This window comes from Equus asinus, chromosome X, assembly GCF_041296235.1.
Source record: "Equus asinus isolate D_3611 breed Donkey chromosome X, EquAss-T2T_v2, whole genome shotgun sequence".
Classification (NCBI taxonomy): Eukaryota; Metazoa; Chordata; class Mammalia; order Perissodactyla; family Equidae; genus Equus; species Equus asinus.
This window is the reverse complement of record NC_091820.1, coordinates 95,238,751-95,258,077: the sequence shown is the minus strand read 5'-3', so window position 1 is coordinate 95,258,077 and position 19,327 is coordinate 95,238,751. Positions and strand designations below refer to the sequence as shown.

Genomic DNA, 19,327 nt, shown 5'->3' with positions numbered 1-19,327 from the left:
GTTGATAGGTGATAGATATGACATGTGTAAAGCATTGTCATAGATTGGATTCCCCAGGAAGCAGATTCTGAGACAAAGATTAGAGTGTAGGAGGTTTATTAGAGTGCTCCCAGGGTCAACACTCATGGAAGGAAAGGGAGGAAAGAAGCAAGAATAAAAAGAGAAAGAAATGAAATTTCAGTGCACTATCAATGGAATGCTTTAGCACACCCTGTAAGAAATTTTGAAGATAGGCTGAAACTTCAAAGCTATCTCTAGTAGGGGCAAGAGATCTGGGCCTTTATATACAGCATCAGTGAGTCATTGGATGTGGGCCACCCTGAGAATGGGATGTGATCTTGAACAAAACAATTCTCAGCTGAAGCAATCCCTGAAGGAGGCTGACAGTCAAGGACTTTCTGATGGCAACATTCCTAACAATTGAAGTAATAAGAGCCTTATTGTTAAAGGGAGTTCTAGGCAGGGTATTGCAGTGTCCACCACAGTCCACCCCTTGTGCCTCCCAGATTCACTTCATGTAAGTCCTGAAATCAGCTCTTCTAGGGGTCTGGTGGGTCTCTCTTTCTGGGGGAAAGTTAGGACAAACTACACACCCCAACACTCAAGCTGGTCTCCAAGCCGCAAATGATTTTCTCTCTCTTCCACTATCAAGTATAGATCCCCATCACTCTTAGGGTCTTGGCAGTTTAGCTGGTGGTATAACCTAGACCCTCATTCCTGGTAACTATGGCTTTCTCAGACCGAAGTTACTATACTTGCTAATATCCACATACCAAGCCCACCAAACTATGAACAATGCTTGGGTTTTTCCTTCTCAGTCAACTTATCAAAAGAGATCCTCCGTGAGCCCACAGGTGTAAGGTAAATGAAAGGTGCTAGAACAACAGTGATGAATATCATGGAGCCTCTGCTCTAGCTGATTGTGCAGGTGCTTGTGTCTTCCAGTTCTGCTCGGGTTTGACCCTGTGTATAAAACTTCCATCTTGTTGCTGGGCCTGCCCACCCTTACACCTTGGTGGACCTGACAGAACTCGGCTCACGACGGGCAATTCTGGCTGCATGGTAACTTGCATGGTCACTCGATATTCTATGGCCAGGTATTCCATCTCTACCAGGGCATAGTAGCATATCAGAAGCTGTTTTTAAAAGGTATATAATTCTCTTTCGGACACTATAACTCCTCAGTTGAGGGAAACAATAGAAAGAATAAACAAATGGGACTTCATCAGACTAAAGAGCTTCTTCAAGGCAAGGGAAAACAGGATTGAAACAAAAAAACAGCTCACTAATTGGGAAAAAATATTTACAAGCCACTTATCTGACAAAGGGTTAATCTCCATAATATACAAAGAACTCACACTGCTTAACAACAAAAAAACAAACAACCCGATCAAAAAATGGGCAGAGGACATGAACAGACATTTCTCAAAAGAAGATATGAATATGGCCAATAGACACATGAAAAGATGTTCATCATCGCTAATCATCAGGGAAATGCAAATCAAAACTACACTAAGATATCACCTTACACCCGTTAGATTGGCAAAAACATCCAAAACCAAGAGCGACAAATGTTGGAGAGGTTGTGGAGAAAAAGGAACCCTCATACACTGTTGGTGGGAATGCAAACTGGTACAGCCACTATGGAAAACAGTATGGAGATTTCTCAAAAAGTTAAAAATAGAAATACCCTATGACCCAGCCATCCCACTACTGGGTATCTATCCTAAGAACCTGAAATCAGAAATCTCAAGAGTCCATTGCACCCCTATGTTCATCGCAGCATTATTTACAATAGCCAAGACGTGGAACCAACCTACATGCCCAGAAACTGATGATTGGATAAAGAAGATGTGGTATATATACACAATGGAATACTACTCAGCCTTAAAAAAAGACAAAATTGGCCCATTCACAGCAACGTGGATGGACCTCGAGGGTATTATGTTAAGCGAAATAAGCCAGTCAGAGAAAGACGAACTCTATATGATTCCACTCATAGGTGGAAGTTAGTATATTGATAAGGAGATCTGATCGGTGGTTACCAGGGAAAAGGGAGGGTGGGGGGAGGGCACAAAGGGGGAAGTGGTGTACCCACAACATGACTAACAAAAATGTACAACTGAAATCTCACAAGGTTGTAATCTATCATAACATTAATAAAAAAAAAAGAAATCAAAGAAAATTAAATGCCCGAAAGAAGGATGAATAAGGAAATAGAATTGAAGGTGCAGCCAGTCCAGTATTCCATGAATAAAATCTAATCAAACTGCTACTTAGTTTAGGTCTATCATATGTAAATCATGTGGATAACTGAGTTCTCAATTACCCTTAATGGGTTCTTGTTCATAGTTGAAAGAGTAAGATTAGACTTCGTTCCACAGTTCAGAAGCATCCAGATTTAACTGATCTGGCCATAATTTGCATTGAGTAATGAGGCTTGAATAAATGTTACCCTATTTGCTATGTGTCACAGGATTAATTAATCAGTAAATAAAAATAAGTATATTTAAAAAAAAAAAGGTATATAATTCTCTACTGCATGTGGTGTGGCTTTGCTCCAGAACCGAAGTTCTGGACTAAAGTTGTGACTTTCCCATTAGGGCTTACCAAAAACTCAATATGGCATCTTTTGCCAACACAGATACTTCTAATACCTTAGGGTCTATCTAATGTATGGGCCAAGTGGCAGACTGCTTGAAACTGCAGCCAGGATCTGTTCTCGGGCCTTCTCTTGCTCTAAGCCCCACTCAAAGCTGGCAGCTTTTTGTGTCACGCAGTACATGGGTTGAAACAATAATTTGTTTCAACAGGTATGAAATGTTCTGCTTCCAGAACCTGATGAAGCCTACCACACGTTGGAATTCAATCTTTGTAGGGAAGGTGAAAAATGCAATAATTTGTCCTTTACTTTGGAGGGAATCTCCTGGCATGCCCCAAACCATTCAACCCATAAAAACTACACTTCATGTAGCCAGCCCCTGGATCTTTGTAGGGTTTATCTCCCATCTTCTGGTGTACGTGTGTCTTACCAAGGCCTCCAATCTGCTAGCCACTTCTTACTCCTTTTGGTCCAATTAGCACGATGTCATCAACATGGTGAACTAGTATTATATTCAGATGGTCCAGATCTCTTCAGACTATATTATGACAGAGGACAGGAGAGTTAGTAGGGCCTTGAGGAAAAACTATAAATGTATACTGTTGCCAATTCTATGTGAATGTGAACTTTTTCTGATGTTCCATTCTTATAGAGGTAGAAAAAAAACACATTTTCCAAATCAATAGCTGATTACTAGGTACCTAAGGCCATGTCATTCTGCTCTAGCAAAGATAGTGTATCTGACGTGGCAGCTGCACTTGTGTCACTACTTGGTTGGGTTGGCACTAGTCTACTGTCATCTACCAGGCTCTGCCCACGTTTTGCAGGGGCCCAAACTGGTGCATTAAATGAAGATATGATTGTGACCACACTCCAGCATTCTTTAGGTCTTTAAAGGTGGCACTAACTTCTGCCATCCTCCCTGGGATGCTGTATGTTTTCATGTGCTATCTTGGCCGAGGAGATGGAAGGCAGTTTCAAAAGCTTGTAGAAGGTCTTCTCATCTATAAATAGCTCTGACCCCACAGGCCAAGGAACCAGTGTGGGGCTTGCACCAACTATCAAAATATCTATTCCAATTATACATTCCTAGACCGGGAAAATAACTGACAGGTGAGTCTGTGGACCCACAGAACCACAGTGAACTAGGCCAGGAGCCCATTTAATACCAGGCTCCCATCTGCCCCTATTGTAATAAGAGGACTGTAATGACACTTTAGGTCTCCAGGTATCAATATCAACTCGGAACCAGTAGCCATCAGTCCTCAAAATGTCTGGATATTCCTCTTTCTCCAGTGCACAGTCACCTGAGTAAATGGAAAAAGAGGAGGATCATTACTATGTATGTGTTGTAGGGTCCTTCTTCCCGAACACCCAGCCTCTCCTTCAAACAGTGCATTCTAGATCAAAAACTGACTTAGGACCAGAAGCTGGGTGGGGGATTTTGACTTTTTATTGAGGCAACTTCCCTCAGACTCCTGATCATCTTTGATTTACTTTGACTGTACAGGTTGTTGGCTGCCTATTTTCCCCAAGGCGCTGTGTTATATTAACCACCTGTATTCTCTCAGCTACCTCTTAACCATCTATTCACCAGGGGCACTGTATTCTATTAATCATCTCCACAGCTCTCTGCAGGTCAGGCCTCCCCGCCTGCCACTCTGAGCCTGCAGTGCATTATGGTATTTGCATCCACCTGACTTCTGACAGTTGAATGCAGTCATCCTGCCTCTATTGTTTCAGGGCCACCACCATTTCTATCAGTGATCCTCGTCCTGTAACATCCTCTCCTACTCTGAGCCCTGGCCTGAAGAGCAAGCCACCACTGAAATTCTTAGTGAGGCTGGCGCCCCTCTCACCAGTGCATTCCTTACACCTTTGGCAAATGGTGTAGTAGTAAGTTCATATGATCTCCTGTGGTTTCCCAGGGTGTTAAATCCTGTATCTTGGGAGAGAACTCTCACATCAATTAATTCTCTCTTATCCAATTCTATAATCCAGCTCCCTGGATGAAGGCCCTCAGAACTCAGCCCCATGCTTACTCCCTCAGCACCTGCTAGTACGTGCTGGCTAGGACCTGCGACTCCTTCTTGGGGTAATCCCTTTCCTTCCTTATTAGGCCCAGTACATCCCCAGTGAGGTTACACTGTGACTTAACCCTAGATAAAGGCCCAGTGGCCAGGAGGGGAGGTGGAGGCAGATTCTGAAGGAAACATACATCATCTTACAAGGGAAAGACCTCTGCGTGTTCAAGCAAAATGAAGCTCTAGCCCTTAATAAGAAGGAGTGAGACACTTCTGAATGCTCAAGGGGTTCAGGGAAATCTCAGGATACAAGATTTTTAGGGACATCAATTCAGATGTTCCCATACCATGTGTCAGGATCCCCATTCCTTCCTAACTAGGACCCTCATCTTGGCATAGCAGATTTGACTTGGTTGGGATTTTAACATTTATTGAAGCCTACTTTCAATAAGTCTTCAGCCTGATCTTCATATTTTTCTATCCTCTACCTGGAAAAGATGAGGACCTCTTTATATGCTATGAATAAAGCCCTCTGGCTTTCACACATAGCTTTTAATTAATTGTTGATTAATATAATTCAGTTTTTCATTATTTTTTTTCTGAAGATCAATCAAGCTCAGCCATAGCCACCCAATTTTCCAGGCTTCTTTATATTTAATATCTCCCATATATTTCTCAAAGCTGCTACCGGGTACCAGTGAATGCATTCCCTTCCACCAGTGCCATCCCAGTTCACCAACAGTGAAAGCCCTAACAATTCCTCTGCCACCTGTTCTAGCTGCCTGTCTACTCCACCTACCACCAATGATGGGGTCCTCATTGCCAGCTGGGCAGCAGGTGATCCATCTCCAAAATGTCATCACAGTGTATGCTCTCCTGAACCACTTCTCGTACCAACTGTTGTAGGTTGGCTTCCTGGAGAGCAGACTCAGAGACAGAGTTCAGCATGAAGGGCTTTGATTAGGGAATGATCTTGGGATCAACACCTGTGGAAGGGAAAAGAACGAAGAAGGATTGGACAGAGGGAAAAGTTAAGCTCTCCCATTTGGGGCAAGAAAGCCATGTCGATCAGTCATTGGATGGGAAGTACCCCAAGAAGGGGGTATGACCTTGGGGGAGCTCTCTTAGCAACTGAAATAATAATATCTTTATTCCTGAAGGGAGACTATGGCAGCAGATTGCAGAATCCATCACAAGTTTGACATTTTTTCCACTGGAAAGTTGGTGGCCATTGAATGCTAGAATTGAGAACAGCTTTACTTTTAAAATAGTTAATAAGATTTAAATTTTCAAACATTTACAGCTTTATTTAGCATTTTCATTTATACTTTCCAAATATTTACACATAAATATGTGAGCCTCCATTTACACTTTTTCTCTAGTCCCCTGAAATGCTATTGACAGGCCTGCTTAGCCTGAATCCATCCATTTCCTTTTGGTAAATTATGCAAAAGAAAATCCTGGTTTATTATATAAAAACCAGAAAATAGAGATAAGTAAAACATAGATAAAATCACCTATTAATCTAACACCCATAGGAAACTATTAACATTCTCAGTGTATACACCAAAGTGTATACATAGAAATAATTTAAATATATACTTTTTCCTCACAAAAAGTATAGCATGTGCTTTGGCAGCCTATTTTCCTCACTTAAAATTATATGCAGGGCCGGCCCCATGGCCAAGTGGTTAAGTTCACACGCTCCGCTTCGGAAGCCCAGGGTTTCGCGGGTTCAGATCCTGGGTGCGGACCTGGCACCGCTCATCAAGCCATGCTGAGGCGGCATCCCACATGCCACAACTAGAAAGACCCACAACTAAAATATACAAGTATGTACTGGGGCGCTTTGGGGAGAAAAAGGAAAAGTAAGATCTTTAAAAAAAGATTATATGCAGAATTTTTTCCAAGTAAATAGGTGTAGATACCCATAAACATTTTTACATATGTGTCGATGTGCAGACATACCTTACTTTGCTTAGCCAAGTGCCTATTCTGAGACACTTACGTCATTCACGATTTTTCAGTCTTCAAAACAGTGAAAAGATGCACAGCCTTGTATAAGCCAATTATTTGATTATTTCCTAAGGATCAGTTCCTACAAGTGGAATTACTGAGTCGAACAGCATGCACATCTTGAAGGCTTTTGAAACGTGTGTCGAAGTGGACCTCGTCCTAGTGTAGGCTCCCACCAGCAGTTTGAGAGTGCCCCTCCCCCCACACCCTCACCGCCCTCTGGGAGAGACATGGATCTTCTCCAGTAAGGTTACCAACAGCCCTCCTGATGGTTCCGTAAAAGTCCTGCCCCAACCAACCTTATGAAAGTAATCTGATAGAAGCACTAAAAATTATTCATTCTTCTAGTATATTTTATTATTTCAAAATAGTAACTAACGTATTCACTTACGTGGACACCAGAGTTGGCCAAGAAAGAGGATGTTTTCCTATCAAATGCCCCCAGGACCCCAAAAGAAAATTGTCCCTCACTGTATGCCCCCAGAATAGGTTTCAGCACTTCTTCCTTCAAAGGGCCTCTCACCTCCTCCCTCCCCTTACCACTCCCATGGCCAGCACTCAAATTTCATGCCTTTATCATCTGGTAACTTCCTAACTGGTGTTCCACTCTCCAGTGGTCACTCCTGTCCCCACCCCAACTCCGACCCATCCTGCACACAAATCAACCACATCGTTTTCCTTTCATCCTGTCATTTCTCTGGTCACGAAAGCCTTTGGGGTCTCCCAGGGCTGGAGAATAATATGCAGACACCTCGGTTTAGCAATCAGGGGTCCTCCACGAATGGGACTCACTCCAACTGCCAGACTGTATTTCCCACCACTCCCCTCCCCACACTTTGTGCTCCAGGCAGGCCAGCCTCCTCTCTGGAGCAGGATTCCCACCTCCATGCCTTTCTTCCCACCACTCCTCCCTCCTCCAATGCCCTTTTGCCTGTTATTCCCCAGTCCTTCAAGCCCAGCTTGCTTAAATGTCCCCGCCTCTGTAAAACTTTCCCTGAGCCCTGTTGCCCACGGAAGTTTCTGCTGCCCCTAAGCACTAATAGGAAGCAGCTGGCCGTGATCAGAGGCTCCTGGTTTTGTTGATATCTTCTTGTTTCCATACATCTTGTCTTTTCAAATACATCATCAACTCAAGGACAAAGACATGTCTCTTTTTTTATGCTTAAAACACACAACTTTATTGATGGCATAAAAATAAAGTCTCAAATGTATAAACATAAGTCCACACAAAGGACCAAAGATTACCTTACTTATGAAGAATCAGTTCAGTTCCTGCTCATGAAGCATACTAAAAATATCTCAATCCAGACAAAGTAAAAATCAACACATGTATTTTCAGTACAAGTTTGAATTCATTTGGTGTTCATAAAATGGTCCAACTATAGACCATCATAAGTAACATGAGTTTTGAAGTTATAATGCAATTTACAATGTGCATTACTTCCAGGCTGCAAAACCAAAATATTACTCAATTTTTTTGGAAATACAAAACTAATCAGAGTTTACTTAATAATAGCTCAACTCTTTCTTTCACCTCAGGGTCATTGTATTCTGCCGCTAAGACTCGAAGTTTCTTGGCACATGCTTTAGGCCTTTGGAATACAAAATAAAGGGAATTTTTGCTGAACTTGTCCTGGGTAAATACTTTTGCTCTTCTTTTAAAATGGTAATTTATATTTTCAAATAGAGAAAGAGCATTAAGAATATTCTCTTTTGTCTCTTTCTTGCTAAAGATATTAATCAGTGATGTTGGTGCATTAGCAATTAGCAAATCTTTTGTCATAGATGGATTTTTAGAGAAATTCAAAAGCATTCCCAAAATATGGTCTTTAGTTTCTCCACTTCCCACAGTCAACAAACGAAGAAATTCTGAAATATAATTTGTAACCATATGCTGATACTCACTGATAATAGTCAGGTGCTTTATCAATCTTAGTCCTGCCAGCTGCACATTTGAATTCAAGGGATAAGTGACGGTGTCTTCACATACTTGATTTAAGTATGTTTTAACCTTCCTATGATTTTCAGCAGCCACTGAGATGTTATTCAGTGCATTTAAAGCCTTGTGCCTAACACTGGGGTAGGGATTATTGAGCAAGCTTTCAATAATTGAGATTTTGCCTGCATTACGAATGACTTCATGGGAAAATGGATAATCAGGACTGTTATAGAGAGCATTATTGGCTATTTCATGAATAGAAGGGTCTTCAGTCATCTCAATCATGCAAATGAGTTTTTCAAGCTCTCTTGGATCCATGTTAGCTTCGCGTTTACAGCGGCAGGCCCAGGGCTGAGTTTTCTCCCCAGACCTGATCTGCTTTCTGAGCTCATCTTCAGGTGGGAAGCAGGACTCATTTTGGTATGGAAATTTCATTTCCGTCCAGATCATGGCTCCTGCCCATGACCCCATTCCTGCCCCTGGGACCATGGATGGATATGTGCCTCTTGACTCAGCTGACTTTTTGGCTTTAGTGTTAGGTGTAGATTTGTCCTCACTTCTGTTTTCATTACCATCCCGGAACCAGGACCTTTCATCAACTCCACCAGCAGCCTCAAGCTTATCCTTGATGCCAGCCTTACGCTCAAAATTGATATCTTTCTCACTCTTGGATCTGGACTCATTACTGTTCTCACTTTCAGCCCAAAACAAAGACCTTAAACTGATCTCCTCAATATCAGGGCTGGATGCTCTACTTAGCTCATCCTCATCTACATCCTCAGCCAAAGTCCAGGACCCCATGCCAGCCCTTTCCCCAGCCCCAAGCCTAGAACCTGTAGTGGTTGCATTTCCATCCCAGAGCCAAGACTCTTTCCTGGCCTCAGCCCCAGCCACAGGCCCAGCCTCAGGCCCCACACAGGAATCCATACAGGCCATCTCTTCAGATCTGATCCAGGACCCAATATTGGTCTTGTCCTTAGCCCCAAATCTGCAACTAATGATGGCCTCCTCCCCAGCCCCTGATGTGGATTCAACACTGGCCTCATTTTTAACTCCAGGCCTGGATACAATACCAACCTCTTCCCCTCTCCAGAACCAGGACCCTGTACTAGCCTCACCCTCAGCCCCAAACCAGGATCCTTCATTGGCCTCTGTACAAGCACTGATCTGGGACCTTCCACTGGCCTGGTCCCCAGCCCTAGCCCAGGATCCTCCACTTGCCTGGTCCTCAGGCCTCAGCCTAGACCCAGCCCAGGACTTTCCACCAGTCTGATCCCCAGTGCCAGCCTGGGAGCCTCCTCCACCAGCCTGACTCTCAAATCCAGTTTTGGAACAGCTAACAGCCTGATCCCTAGCCCCAACCCAGGACCTTCCACTGGCCTGACTCCCAGTGCCAGCCCAGGACCCACCACTGGACAGATCTGTCAGCCCTGAACTAGACCCTCCAACAGCCTGATTTTCAGCACCAGACCAGAACCCTCCTCCACTGGCCTGATCTTCAAAGCCAGGTTTGAGACAGCTACCAGTCTGCTCCCCAGCCCCAGCCCAAGACCCTCCACTGACCTGACTCCCAGTGTCAGCCCAGGACCCACCACTGGACTGGTTCAAGGGCCCCAGACTAGACCCTCCAATGGCCTGGCCACCAGCCCCACCCCAGGACCCTCTTGCATTGGCCTGACTCCCACTGCAAGCACAGAACCATCCACTGGACTGATCCTCAGGCCCCAGCCTGGACCCTCCACTGGCCTGGTCTTTAGTACTAGCCCAGGAATCTCCAGTGGACTGGTCCCTGGGCCCCAGCCTAGACCCTCCACCAGCCTGGTCCCTACTGTCAGCCCAAGCCCTTCTTCCACTGGCCTGATCCTCAAATCTAGGCTTTGCCCCACCACCAGCCTGATCCCCAGGTCCAGTCCAGGACCCTCCATTGGCCTGGTCCATAGCCCCAACCAAGAACCCTCCACTGGCTTGGTCCTCAGAGTCAGACCAAGACCTTCCTGTGGACTGATCTTCAGGCCCTGACCTGAACACTCTACCAGCCTGGCCACCAGCCCCAGCCAAAGACCCTTCTTCAGTAATCTGATCCTCAAATCTGGGCTTGGACCCACCAGCAGACTGATCACCAGTCCCAGCCCACGAGCCCCCACTGGCATGGTCCATTGCTCCAACCAAGAATCCTTCATTGGCCTGGTTTCCAGTGCCAGCCCAGGACACAGCACTGGACTGGTTCTCAGGCCCCAGCCTAGACCCTCCACTGGCCTGCCCACCAGCCCCAGCCCAGGACACATTTTCACTGGCCTGATCCTCAAATCTAGGCTTGGATCCCCCTCCAGACAGATCACCAGTCCCAATCCAGGTCCCTCCACTAGCCTGGTCCACAACTCCAGCCCAGTATCCAATATTAGCCACATTCCCAGCCCTAAGTTCAGCCCAGGATCCTCCATTAGCCTGAATTCCAGCCCCATCCTGGGACCTTCCACTGACCTGTTCCTCAGCCCCAGTCCAGGACGCTCCATTGACCTGGTTCTCAGTTTCAGTCCAGGACCCTCCAATGGCCTCTTCCCCAGCCCAGGTTACTCCACTGGCCTGGCCCCCAGGCCAGGAACCCTCACTGGCCTGACCTCCAGCCCAGGGCTCCCCAATAGCCTGGTTCCCAGTAGCAGCCCAAGACCCCCCACTGGCCTGGTTCTCAGCCCCAGTCCAGGACCCTCCAATGGCCTTGCCCCCAACCTCTGCCCAAGAACCCCCACTGGGCTTGCCCCCAGCCCAGGACTCTTCACTTGCCTTATTCCCAGCCCAGATACCCCCACTGGCCTGGTCCCCAGCTCCAGCCCAGAATCCAATACTAACCTCACTCTCAGCCCTAGCCCCAGGCCAGGACTTAATGCTGACCTCATCACAAGCCCCACCCCAGGACTCAATACTGGCTTCATTCTCATCATCAGCCCAGGACATGCTATTCTCCCAGTATCCATCCCTGGCCTGAAACCTAAATTTGATCCATCGCTCAGAAGCAATCCAATCCTCAATACCAATCCCACTCCAGTAATAGTCATGGACCCTAGGCTGAGTCTTTCTGCAGGCCTGAGTGTCTGTCCCACCCTCACTTTCAGACGTGGACATGGCCTTAGCCTTGGGCTTTGCATAGGTTTCATCTTCTCCTGTGGCTTCTGCCTCAGACTTAGGTATAGCCTTGTCTGCTGTCCCAGGCAAGGTCTTACTCTGGGAATGGGCCATGGACTGAGGCTGGCCAGAGTCCATCATAGCTACCCCAGCCTCTACCTTAAACTCAGCATTGAGATTGCCCCTGACCTTACTCCTGGCACCAAGCAAGGCATCAACCTGGGAATTGGCCACAGCTTGGGGCGGGGCCGAGTCTGTTGCAGCCAGCCCAGCCCCTGCCTTAGACACAGCATTGGGATTTCCCCTGACCTTCTTCCTAGCACCAGACAAGGCTTCACCTTGGGAAGTAGACACAGCCTGGTGCTGGGCAGAACCCATTGTATCTGCTCCGTCCTCTGCCTTGGACACAGCATTGGGATTTCCCCAGACCCTATTCTTGGCACTAGGCAAGGCCTCACCATGAGAACTGGCCACAACTTGGGAATGAGCAGTGCCTACTGTCTGAGTCTGAGCAGAACATGTTGTATCTGGCCCAGCCCCTGCCCTAGACACAATATTAGGATTGCCCCGGACCTTATTCCCGGCACCAGGCAAGGCTTCACCTTGGGAATCAGACACAGCTTGGGGCTGGGCAAAGCCTGTCGTATCTGCCCTGGCCTCTGCCTTAAACACGGCACTGAGATTCCCCCTGACCTTATTCTTGGCACCAGGCAAAGACTCATCCTGGGAACTGGCCACAGCCTGAGGCTGAGCAGAAACTGTTTTATCTGCTTGAGGCTGGGCATTGCCCCTGACCTTTTTCTTAGTACCAAGGAAAGCCTCACCCTTTAAAATGGCCACAGCCTGGGGCTGGGCAGAGCCCACTGTATCTGCTCCAGCCTCTGCTCTAGACACAGCGTTAGGATTGCCCTGAACCTTCTTCCTGGCACCAGACAAGGTTCCACCTCGGGAATCAGACACAGCCTGGGGCTGGGCAGAGCCCATTGTATCTGGCCCAGTCTCTGCTTTAGACACAGCGTTGAGATTGCCCCGGACCTTATTCTTAGTAACAGACAAGACTTCACCCTGGGAGTTAGCCACAGCCTGGGGCTGGAGAGAGCCCACTGTATCTGGCCCAGCCCCTGCCTTAGACACAGCATTGGGATTACCCTTGACCTTATTCTTGACAGCAGGCAAGGCCTCAGCTTGGGAACTGGCCACAGCCTGGGGCTGAGCAGAACCTGTTTTGTCTGTTTGAGCCTGGGCAGAGCCCGTTATATCTGGCCCAGCCCCTGCCTTAGACACAGCATTAGGATTGCCCCTGACCTTATTCTTAGTACTAGACAAGGCTTCCCCCTGGGACCTGGCCACAGACTGGGGCTGGGCAGAGCCCACTGTATCTGGCCCAGGCCCTGTCTTTGACACTGCATTGGGATTGCCCCGGACCTTCTTCCTGGCACCAGGCAAGGCTCCACCTTGGGAATTAGACACAGTCTGGGGCTGGGCAGATCCCATTGTATCTGCTCCAGTCTCTGCCTTAGACACAGCATTGGGATTGCCCCGGACCTTCTTCCTGGCACCAGACAAGGCTTCACCCTGGGAAGTAGACACACCTTGGGGCTGGGCAGAGCCTATTGTATCTGCTCCAGCTTCTGCTTTGGACACAGCAGTGGGATTGCCCTGGACCTTACTCCTGGCACCAGGCAAGGCTCCACCTTGGGAATTAGATACAGTCTGGGGCTGGGCAGAGCCCATTGTATCTGCTCCAGTCTCTGTGTTAGACACAGCATTGGGACTACCCCGGACCTTATTCTTGACACCAGACAAGGCTTCACCCTGGGAATTGGCCACAGCCTGGGGCTGGGCAGAGCTCATTGTATCTGTTTGAGTCTGGGCAGACCCCACTGTATCTGGCACAATTCCTGCTTTAGACACAGCTTTGGGATTGCCCCTGACCTTATTCTTAGTGCCAGACAAAGCCTCACTCTGGAAATTAGCCACAGCCTGGGGCTGGGCAGAGCCCACTTTATCTGCTCCAGCCCCTGCCTTGGACACAGCATTGAGATTGCCTCGGACCTTCTTCCTGGCACCAGGCAAGGCTTCACTTTGGGAATTAGACACAGTGTGGAGCTGAGCAGAGCCTGTTGTATCTGACCCAGCCCCAGCCTTAAACATAGTACTGGGATCGCCACTGATCTTGTTCTTAGTCCCAGGCAAAGCTTCACCCTGGGAGCTGGCCACAGCCTGGGGCTGAGCAGAGCCCATTGTACCTGTCTGAGTCTGCGTAGAGCCTATTGTATCTGACCCAGTCTCTGCCTTGGACACAGCATTGGGACCCCCCCTGACCTTATTCTTGGCACCAGGCAAGGCCTCACCCTGGGAATCGGCCATAGCTGGGGGCTGACCACAGACCCTCTGTTCTGCCTCAGCCCCTGCCCTAGAAATGGCATTAGAATCACCCCTGCCATCAACCCTGGAATCAAGCAAAGCATCAGCTTGGGTCTTGGCCCCAGCCTGAGGCTGTGCACAGATTTTTGTGTCTGTCCCGACCCCTGCCTTACACTTGCCTTTGGCTTTGCCCCGAGTCTTACCTCTAGTACTAGGTAAGGCCTCAGTCTGGCTCTTGGTGGAAGCCTGAGACTGTGTCTTTGTGTCTGTCCCAGTCCCTTCCTTAGACATGGTGTTGGCATTGCTGTTAGCCTTAATTTTGCCATCAGGCAAGGCATCGGCCTGAACATTGGTCACAGACTGAGGCTGTGCATAGGACTCAATGTCTGTCCCAGCCCCCACTTTATACATGGCATTGAGATTGCCTCCGCTCTTATCTCTGGCATTAGGCAAGGTCTCAGCCTGGGAATTGGCCCTCACGTTTGCCTTGGCCCCTGTTTTACACATGGCATTGGAATTGCTTCTACCCTTAACCTTGGCGTCACGTATAGCCTCAGCCTGGGGACTGCTTACAGCTTGAAGCTCAGCAGCAGCCCTCATGTCAGCTCCAATCATTGCTCTAGATGTGACACTAGTATTTCCCCTGCCATCCACCTTGACACCAGATATTGCCTCAGCCTGTTTCTTGGCCACAGTCTGAGGTTGTGTAGAAGCTCTCATACCTGCCCCAGCCCCTGCCTTACACATGGCATTGGTATTACTCCCAGCATCACCCCTTGCCCCAGACACGGCCTCAGCCTGGGCCTTGGCTACAATCTGAGGTTGGGCAGAAGGCCTCATGTCTGCCCCAGACCCTGCCTGAGACAAAGTTTTGCAATTCCCCTTAGCCTCAACCCCAGCACCAGGCATGTCATCATCCTGAATCTTGGCCACAGTATGAGACGGTGCACAGGACCTCACATCCACTCCAGCTTCTGCCCTGGACATGGTATTAGGATTTCCCTTATTATCAATTGTGGTACCACGCCTGGCTTCAGACTGAGTCTTGGCCACACTCATAGTCTCTTCCAGGGCTTTTGCCTTGGTCTCAGCCACAGTTTCAGTCTTGTTTATGGCACTCATCTTGGCCACTTCCCTGGTCACTGCCAAGGCCTTACCCTGTGTCACCATTACTCTGTTCACCTCTGTCTCTTTTTCAGCCAATATACGAGCTTCTGCTTTGGTCTGAGTCATTGCTTCTTTCTTGGTCTCTGCCTTGGCAACCAATGTCCAAGCTTTAGCTTTGGTCTGGGTCACTGCCTCCTTCTTGACTACTCTCCCAGCCTCAGAGTCAGTTTGGGTTACTGCCTCTTTCATGGCCACTTCCTTGGCTTTGGCCTTGGCCTCAGTCAGAGTCACTAGCTCTGTCATGACCACTGTTCCGACTACTGTTTTGGCCTCAGATTGGGTCTCTGTCTCCACCCCAGCCATTGCCTCGGCCTGAAATCTGGCTTTGGGTCTGGCTTTAGCAGTGGCTTTAGTCCCTACTTCAGCTCCAACCCCACCTCCTTCTCCAGTTTCTGCTCCAGACTTGGACTTGGGTCTAGTCTCAATCTCTGTCTCAGTCATGGCTTCACTCACGGCCAAGGTCTGGTTCTGCACACCAACCACAGTCTCCATCTTGACTCTGGACCCATTTCTGGCAAGTCTCCTCACACTCTGGGCTCTTCCCTTGGTTAATCTGTAAATGTAGTAGCAGGTACCAGCCCAGATCACCAGTCCTGCAGCCACCCAGCCCACTTCCTGAATGCGACCCATGTAATCACCCCTCCTGAAGGCACGAACAAGGTACAGGGGGGCTCAATCAGGCTGGGGAAAGAGGGTAGTAGGTCTGGGTGTAGGCCTGTGAGGGTGTTGGTCTTCAGCAACTCAAAGGCCACTACGGCTGCCACTGGAGGTGGACCTAGAAGTGGAGGAAGGAAATGGACTAAAATTTCTCTTCTAATTCTGTGCATCATACAGATAGATACACAGAAGGACAGGAAAGCGTAGAAATGATGCGCTTGGTGGAAGAAAAGGATGGTTAGCAAACTCTCTCTCCATCCATTTATTTTATCCCTTCCCCATCTTCCCCAGTGCCCCAAAATTTTCCCCCTAGGTACTTCCGTACACATTTCCTTACACCAAAAGAACAGTGGATAGGATAGTGAGAGGGCTGACTATGAATAGGAGAGACTGAGAAGCCCTCAGACCTTGATTTTTACTGGACCTACTTTGGTCACCACTCCCACAGGCCCCCACCCTCATACCAACCTGTAATGATGGATGCAGTTCCCTCCTCTTTCCTTCTCTTGATTGGTGACACACCCTAAAGTAGATCTATAAACTCATGAGATCTGCGGACCTAGAGACAGACAGACAGACAGATGAAGGGACAGATGGGAGTGGAGATTTTGTTCTTGATGTGACAGGCATATTATTAGCAAACTACCTCTCTATCCCCCTCAGTTCACCCCACTTCCTGTACCAAAATAAAGGTGAGGGTGTAGGGTAAGTGACAGGGATGGCGGGCAAGGTGGCTGAGAAAGGGAGAGGCTGAGGATCCTCCAGACTAGACACTGGCCCTACTGGATGCATGCTGGTCTCCACCAACACACCCCAGAGGCCTACTCAGGCAGTCCTCATCTTCTTACCCGTCTCTACAGATCAGGGGCAATTTCTTCCTTATTTTTTTGCTTTCAGTGATCTCAAGCCCTACAGCAGACCTGCAGGTAGATCTATGGACAAGTAAACAAACAGGAGGTTAAGAGACCGAGTCCTTCGTAGAACAGACAAGCACCCTGATCCCCGACCCCAGTAGCTGCCTTGCCAGAGCCCATGTCCAGTTTGCTAATGTGTCCCATCTTGTGGTCCCCCCCAAGTCTTCTCTCAGTCACACTTCAGCCTACCTTTACCCCAACATTCCTACTGTTTCCTGCCCTGAAATCGGTAGGGAGTATGGTAACACTGTGGAAACCCGGCAGAGTATAGGAGAGGCAGAAGTACCCTTCACTGAGATCCTCTCAAGTCTCTGCCACCTTCTGTGCCCACCCTCTTCTGTCGTCCCCAGGCACTGCCCACCTTCACACCAACCTTCATGGTTCCAGGCCAGTCTCCCCCTTTCCCTTGCTTCCACTGGTAAACAGCCCTACGGTAGGCCCATGGGAAGAACTAGGAACAAACAGAGAAAAAGGAGAAGGTGAGTGTTGAGTGCTTGTGACATCCCAGCATCTAAGACACAGGTCCTAGTGTCTGTCTTACTGGATTTAAAGACCCACTCATAGGCAGGCAGAACCTGGGGCTTCCCCAGCACTGAACCGGGCAGGGTGGGAAAGGGAGGCAGGAAAAATAAAGGGGGGGTGGGACAGAGGCAAATTGTTTTAAAACCACCTGTAGGATTCTAGAGCTTCTCCCAAAAGTCCATTATTTCCTTCACCAAGATGATCAGACAGGCGGGAGGAATCTGGAAAACTGGAAAACTGCGAGATAGATGGAGGCCCCCAGATCCCATACTCTAGATTCATAGCCTACTGCCATCCACTTCCCCTTAAACCAATTCATAGGCGTCTCCAGCAGATGAGACAAGGTGTGGGGGAAGGCTTTTGCTTCTGCAAAATCACTATCCTTCCCTTGCAAAGGCTATCTCAAAAAAAATAGTAATGTTCTTTGATACAACAATTTGTACTTTCTCAACATTATCTGAAGTGCAAATAAAAGCATCTGTAGCAAAGTTCGCTGTCTTTATTGGTCTTCAACACAATTTAAGTGAAAAATCGGAAGCTCGGTAAGTAAACGCAGTTTAGGGAAAGTCCCCTAGCCAGCCCCGCCCCATATCCCGAGCCTAAGTTCCTGTCATAGAGAATTCACATAGAACTTCAACAGTTCACAGACAGGGCCCGTGCTCCCACTAACCTCCACAGATCCTGTGCAGTTTTCTCCTCTCTTTCTTCCCTCGCCTCGCAACAAACAGTGCCACACCGAACTACTGTCCGTCAGACAGGAGAGAGTAAAGGCACTGACTGCTTGGACCATCACCCAGGACACAGATCCCAATACTCGCCCTTCTGGATTCAGGAACCAGGTTATCAAACGTCCCTCCCCGCATTCCGACATGCCACCCCCACCATCCCCGCCGTCCAGTCCCCAAGGCCCACCATTTTCTCCGCAAACGCCACTGTGGCGTGTCCCTTCCACTGAAATGAGCAGGAAGCTGAGTAGACTTGTGAGGTCAGCGATTAGAGTCAGAGAGAGATACAATCTCTGTATTTCCCTCTTGAGACTCTCCCCCCCAGCATCCGCCCGGTCAAAGCCCTGCACAGACGTAGGCAGGGGGAGGGGGGCTCGGGAGAATCAGGGGCGAAGGCTCCTAGAACTTGAGCCCTCTTAGTCCCCGACCCCCGGACCACTAACAGGGTCGGCCGTCCGCTGCCGCGCTGGCCTCGGCGGGCGCCCGGACGCTTACCTGCTCCGCTTCCCGGGCCTGATGCCAGCCCGCCGTACGCAGGGCAGCGGGGAGCTGGTACCCAGACGGGAGTGACGACTGCTCCGAAGGCTGCGTCGCTCTGCAGCTCCCGGTCACGTGAGGGCCCCGCGTCACCGCCGAGCTCTCCCTCCTTCCCACACCCCCACCGGCCGGCCGGCCGGCCGGCGGGGAGTTCAACAGGAGCCCCCTCGCCACCTCCGCACACACGACTTCCCCCACCACCCGTCTGTGCACGAGGCCCCAGCGCGCAGCGCCCTGTCACTCAGCTCGGTCCTCTCCAATCTGAGGGCCCCCAAGTGGCCTCACCGCCCTGTGGTTGGGGTCTGCCCTTCTCTGGTTACCAGGGAGGGTCTGCATCTCACTCACCCCCAGGTCTTAGCTCCAAGCTTTCTGCTGCTATTTTGAGGAATTCTCTCTTTCTTAGGCTATAAGACCAAAGCTCACCATCGGGTACCTTGCTGCGTCAAAATGAGCTGGGGAAGGGATGTCAGGAAAGAAAGTAGAGAGTGCATGTAGAGGCTTAACTTTCTTATGTTCCTTTTTCTTTTCTTTTAGCATCGCCTTCAATGTTTTTGTAGTTGGGAAATGCAGCCAAGCCATTTTCATTCAACACTGAAAAATTATGTGGTAAAGATAACAAAAGACTCATTTGTTTACAGTGTTTTTTGCCACATTAAAAAATGTTTTCTAGTTGCTATAAACTATTTCACAGCTTTCAGAACAGACTAGTAATTGTTGACATTTTAAACACAAAATTT

At 48.5% G+C, this 19,327-nt stretch overlaps 2 protein-coding genes across 11 annotated transcripts in view; both read right to left on the bottom strand.

Annotated features, from left to right (window-relative positions):
* Positions 1 to 18,838, bottom strand: part of ARMCX1 (armadillo repeat containing X-linked 1) — a 37,228-nt gene extending 18,390 nt beyond the window's left edge. The window contains exons 1-6 of one of the 10 annotated variants that reach the window (XM_070502264.1): positions 18,549 to 18,838; positions 17,180 to 17,257; positions 16,741 to 16,824; positions 16,361 to 16,451; positions 5,426 to 5,612; positions 3,033 to 3,140 (exon numbers count right to left, since the gene is read on the bottom strand). The gene's annotated coding sequence lies outside the window, so the exon portion shown is untranslated. Of the gene's footprint in view, positions 1 to 3,032; positions 3,141 to 5,425; positions 5,613 to 15,872; positions 16,011 to 16,360; positions 16,452 to 16,740; positions 16,825 to 17,167; positions 17,258 to 17,476; positions 17,558 to 17,998; positions 18,287 to 18,548 lie in introns of those variants that run through there. The other 9 variants (XR_011499654.1, XM_070502265.1, XR_011499649.1 and 6 more) reach the window with 9 other exon arrangements.
* On the bottom strand, positions 7,794 to 16,002 carry ARMCX4 (armadillo repeat containing X-linked 4). Its single transcript, XM_070502262.1, has one exon. It carries the CDS (start codon positions 15,863 to 15,865, stop codon positions 8,138 to 8,140), a length of 7,728 nt encoding a protein of 2,575 aa, XP_070358363.1. The 5' UTR covers positions 15,866 to 16,002; the 3' UTR covers positions 7,794 to 8,137.
* Positions 18,839 to 19,327: the final 489 nt, after the last annotated feature.

Bases quoted from the DNA above. Each gene is read 5' to 3' on its own strand.
- ARMCX4 (XM_070502262.1), bottom strand. From the start codon at position 15,865: ATGGGTCGCATTCAGGAAGTGGGCTGGGTGGCTGCAGGACTGGTGATC.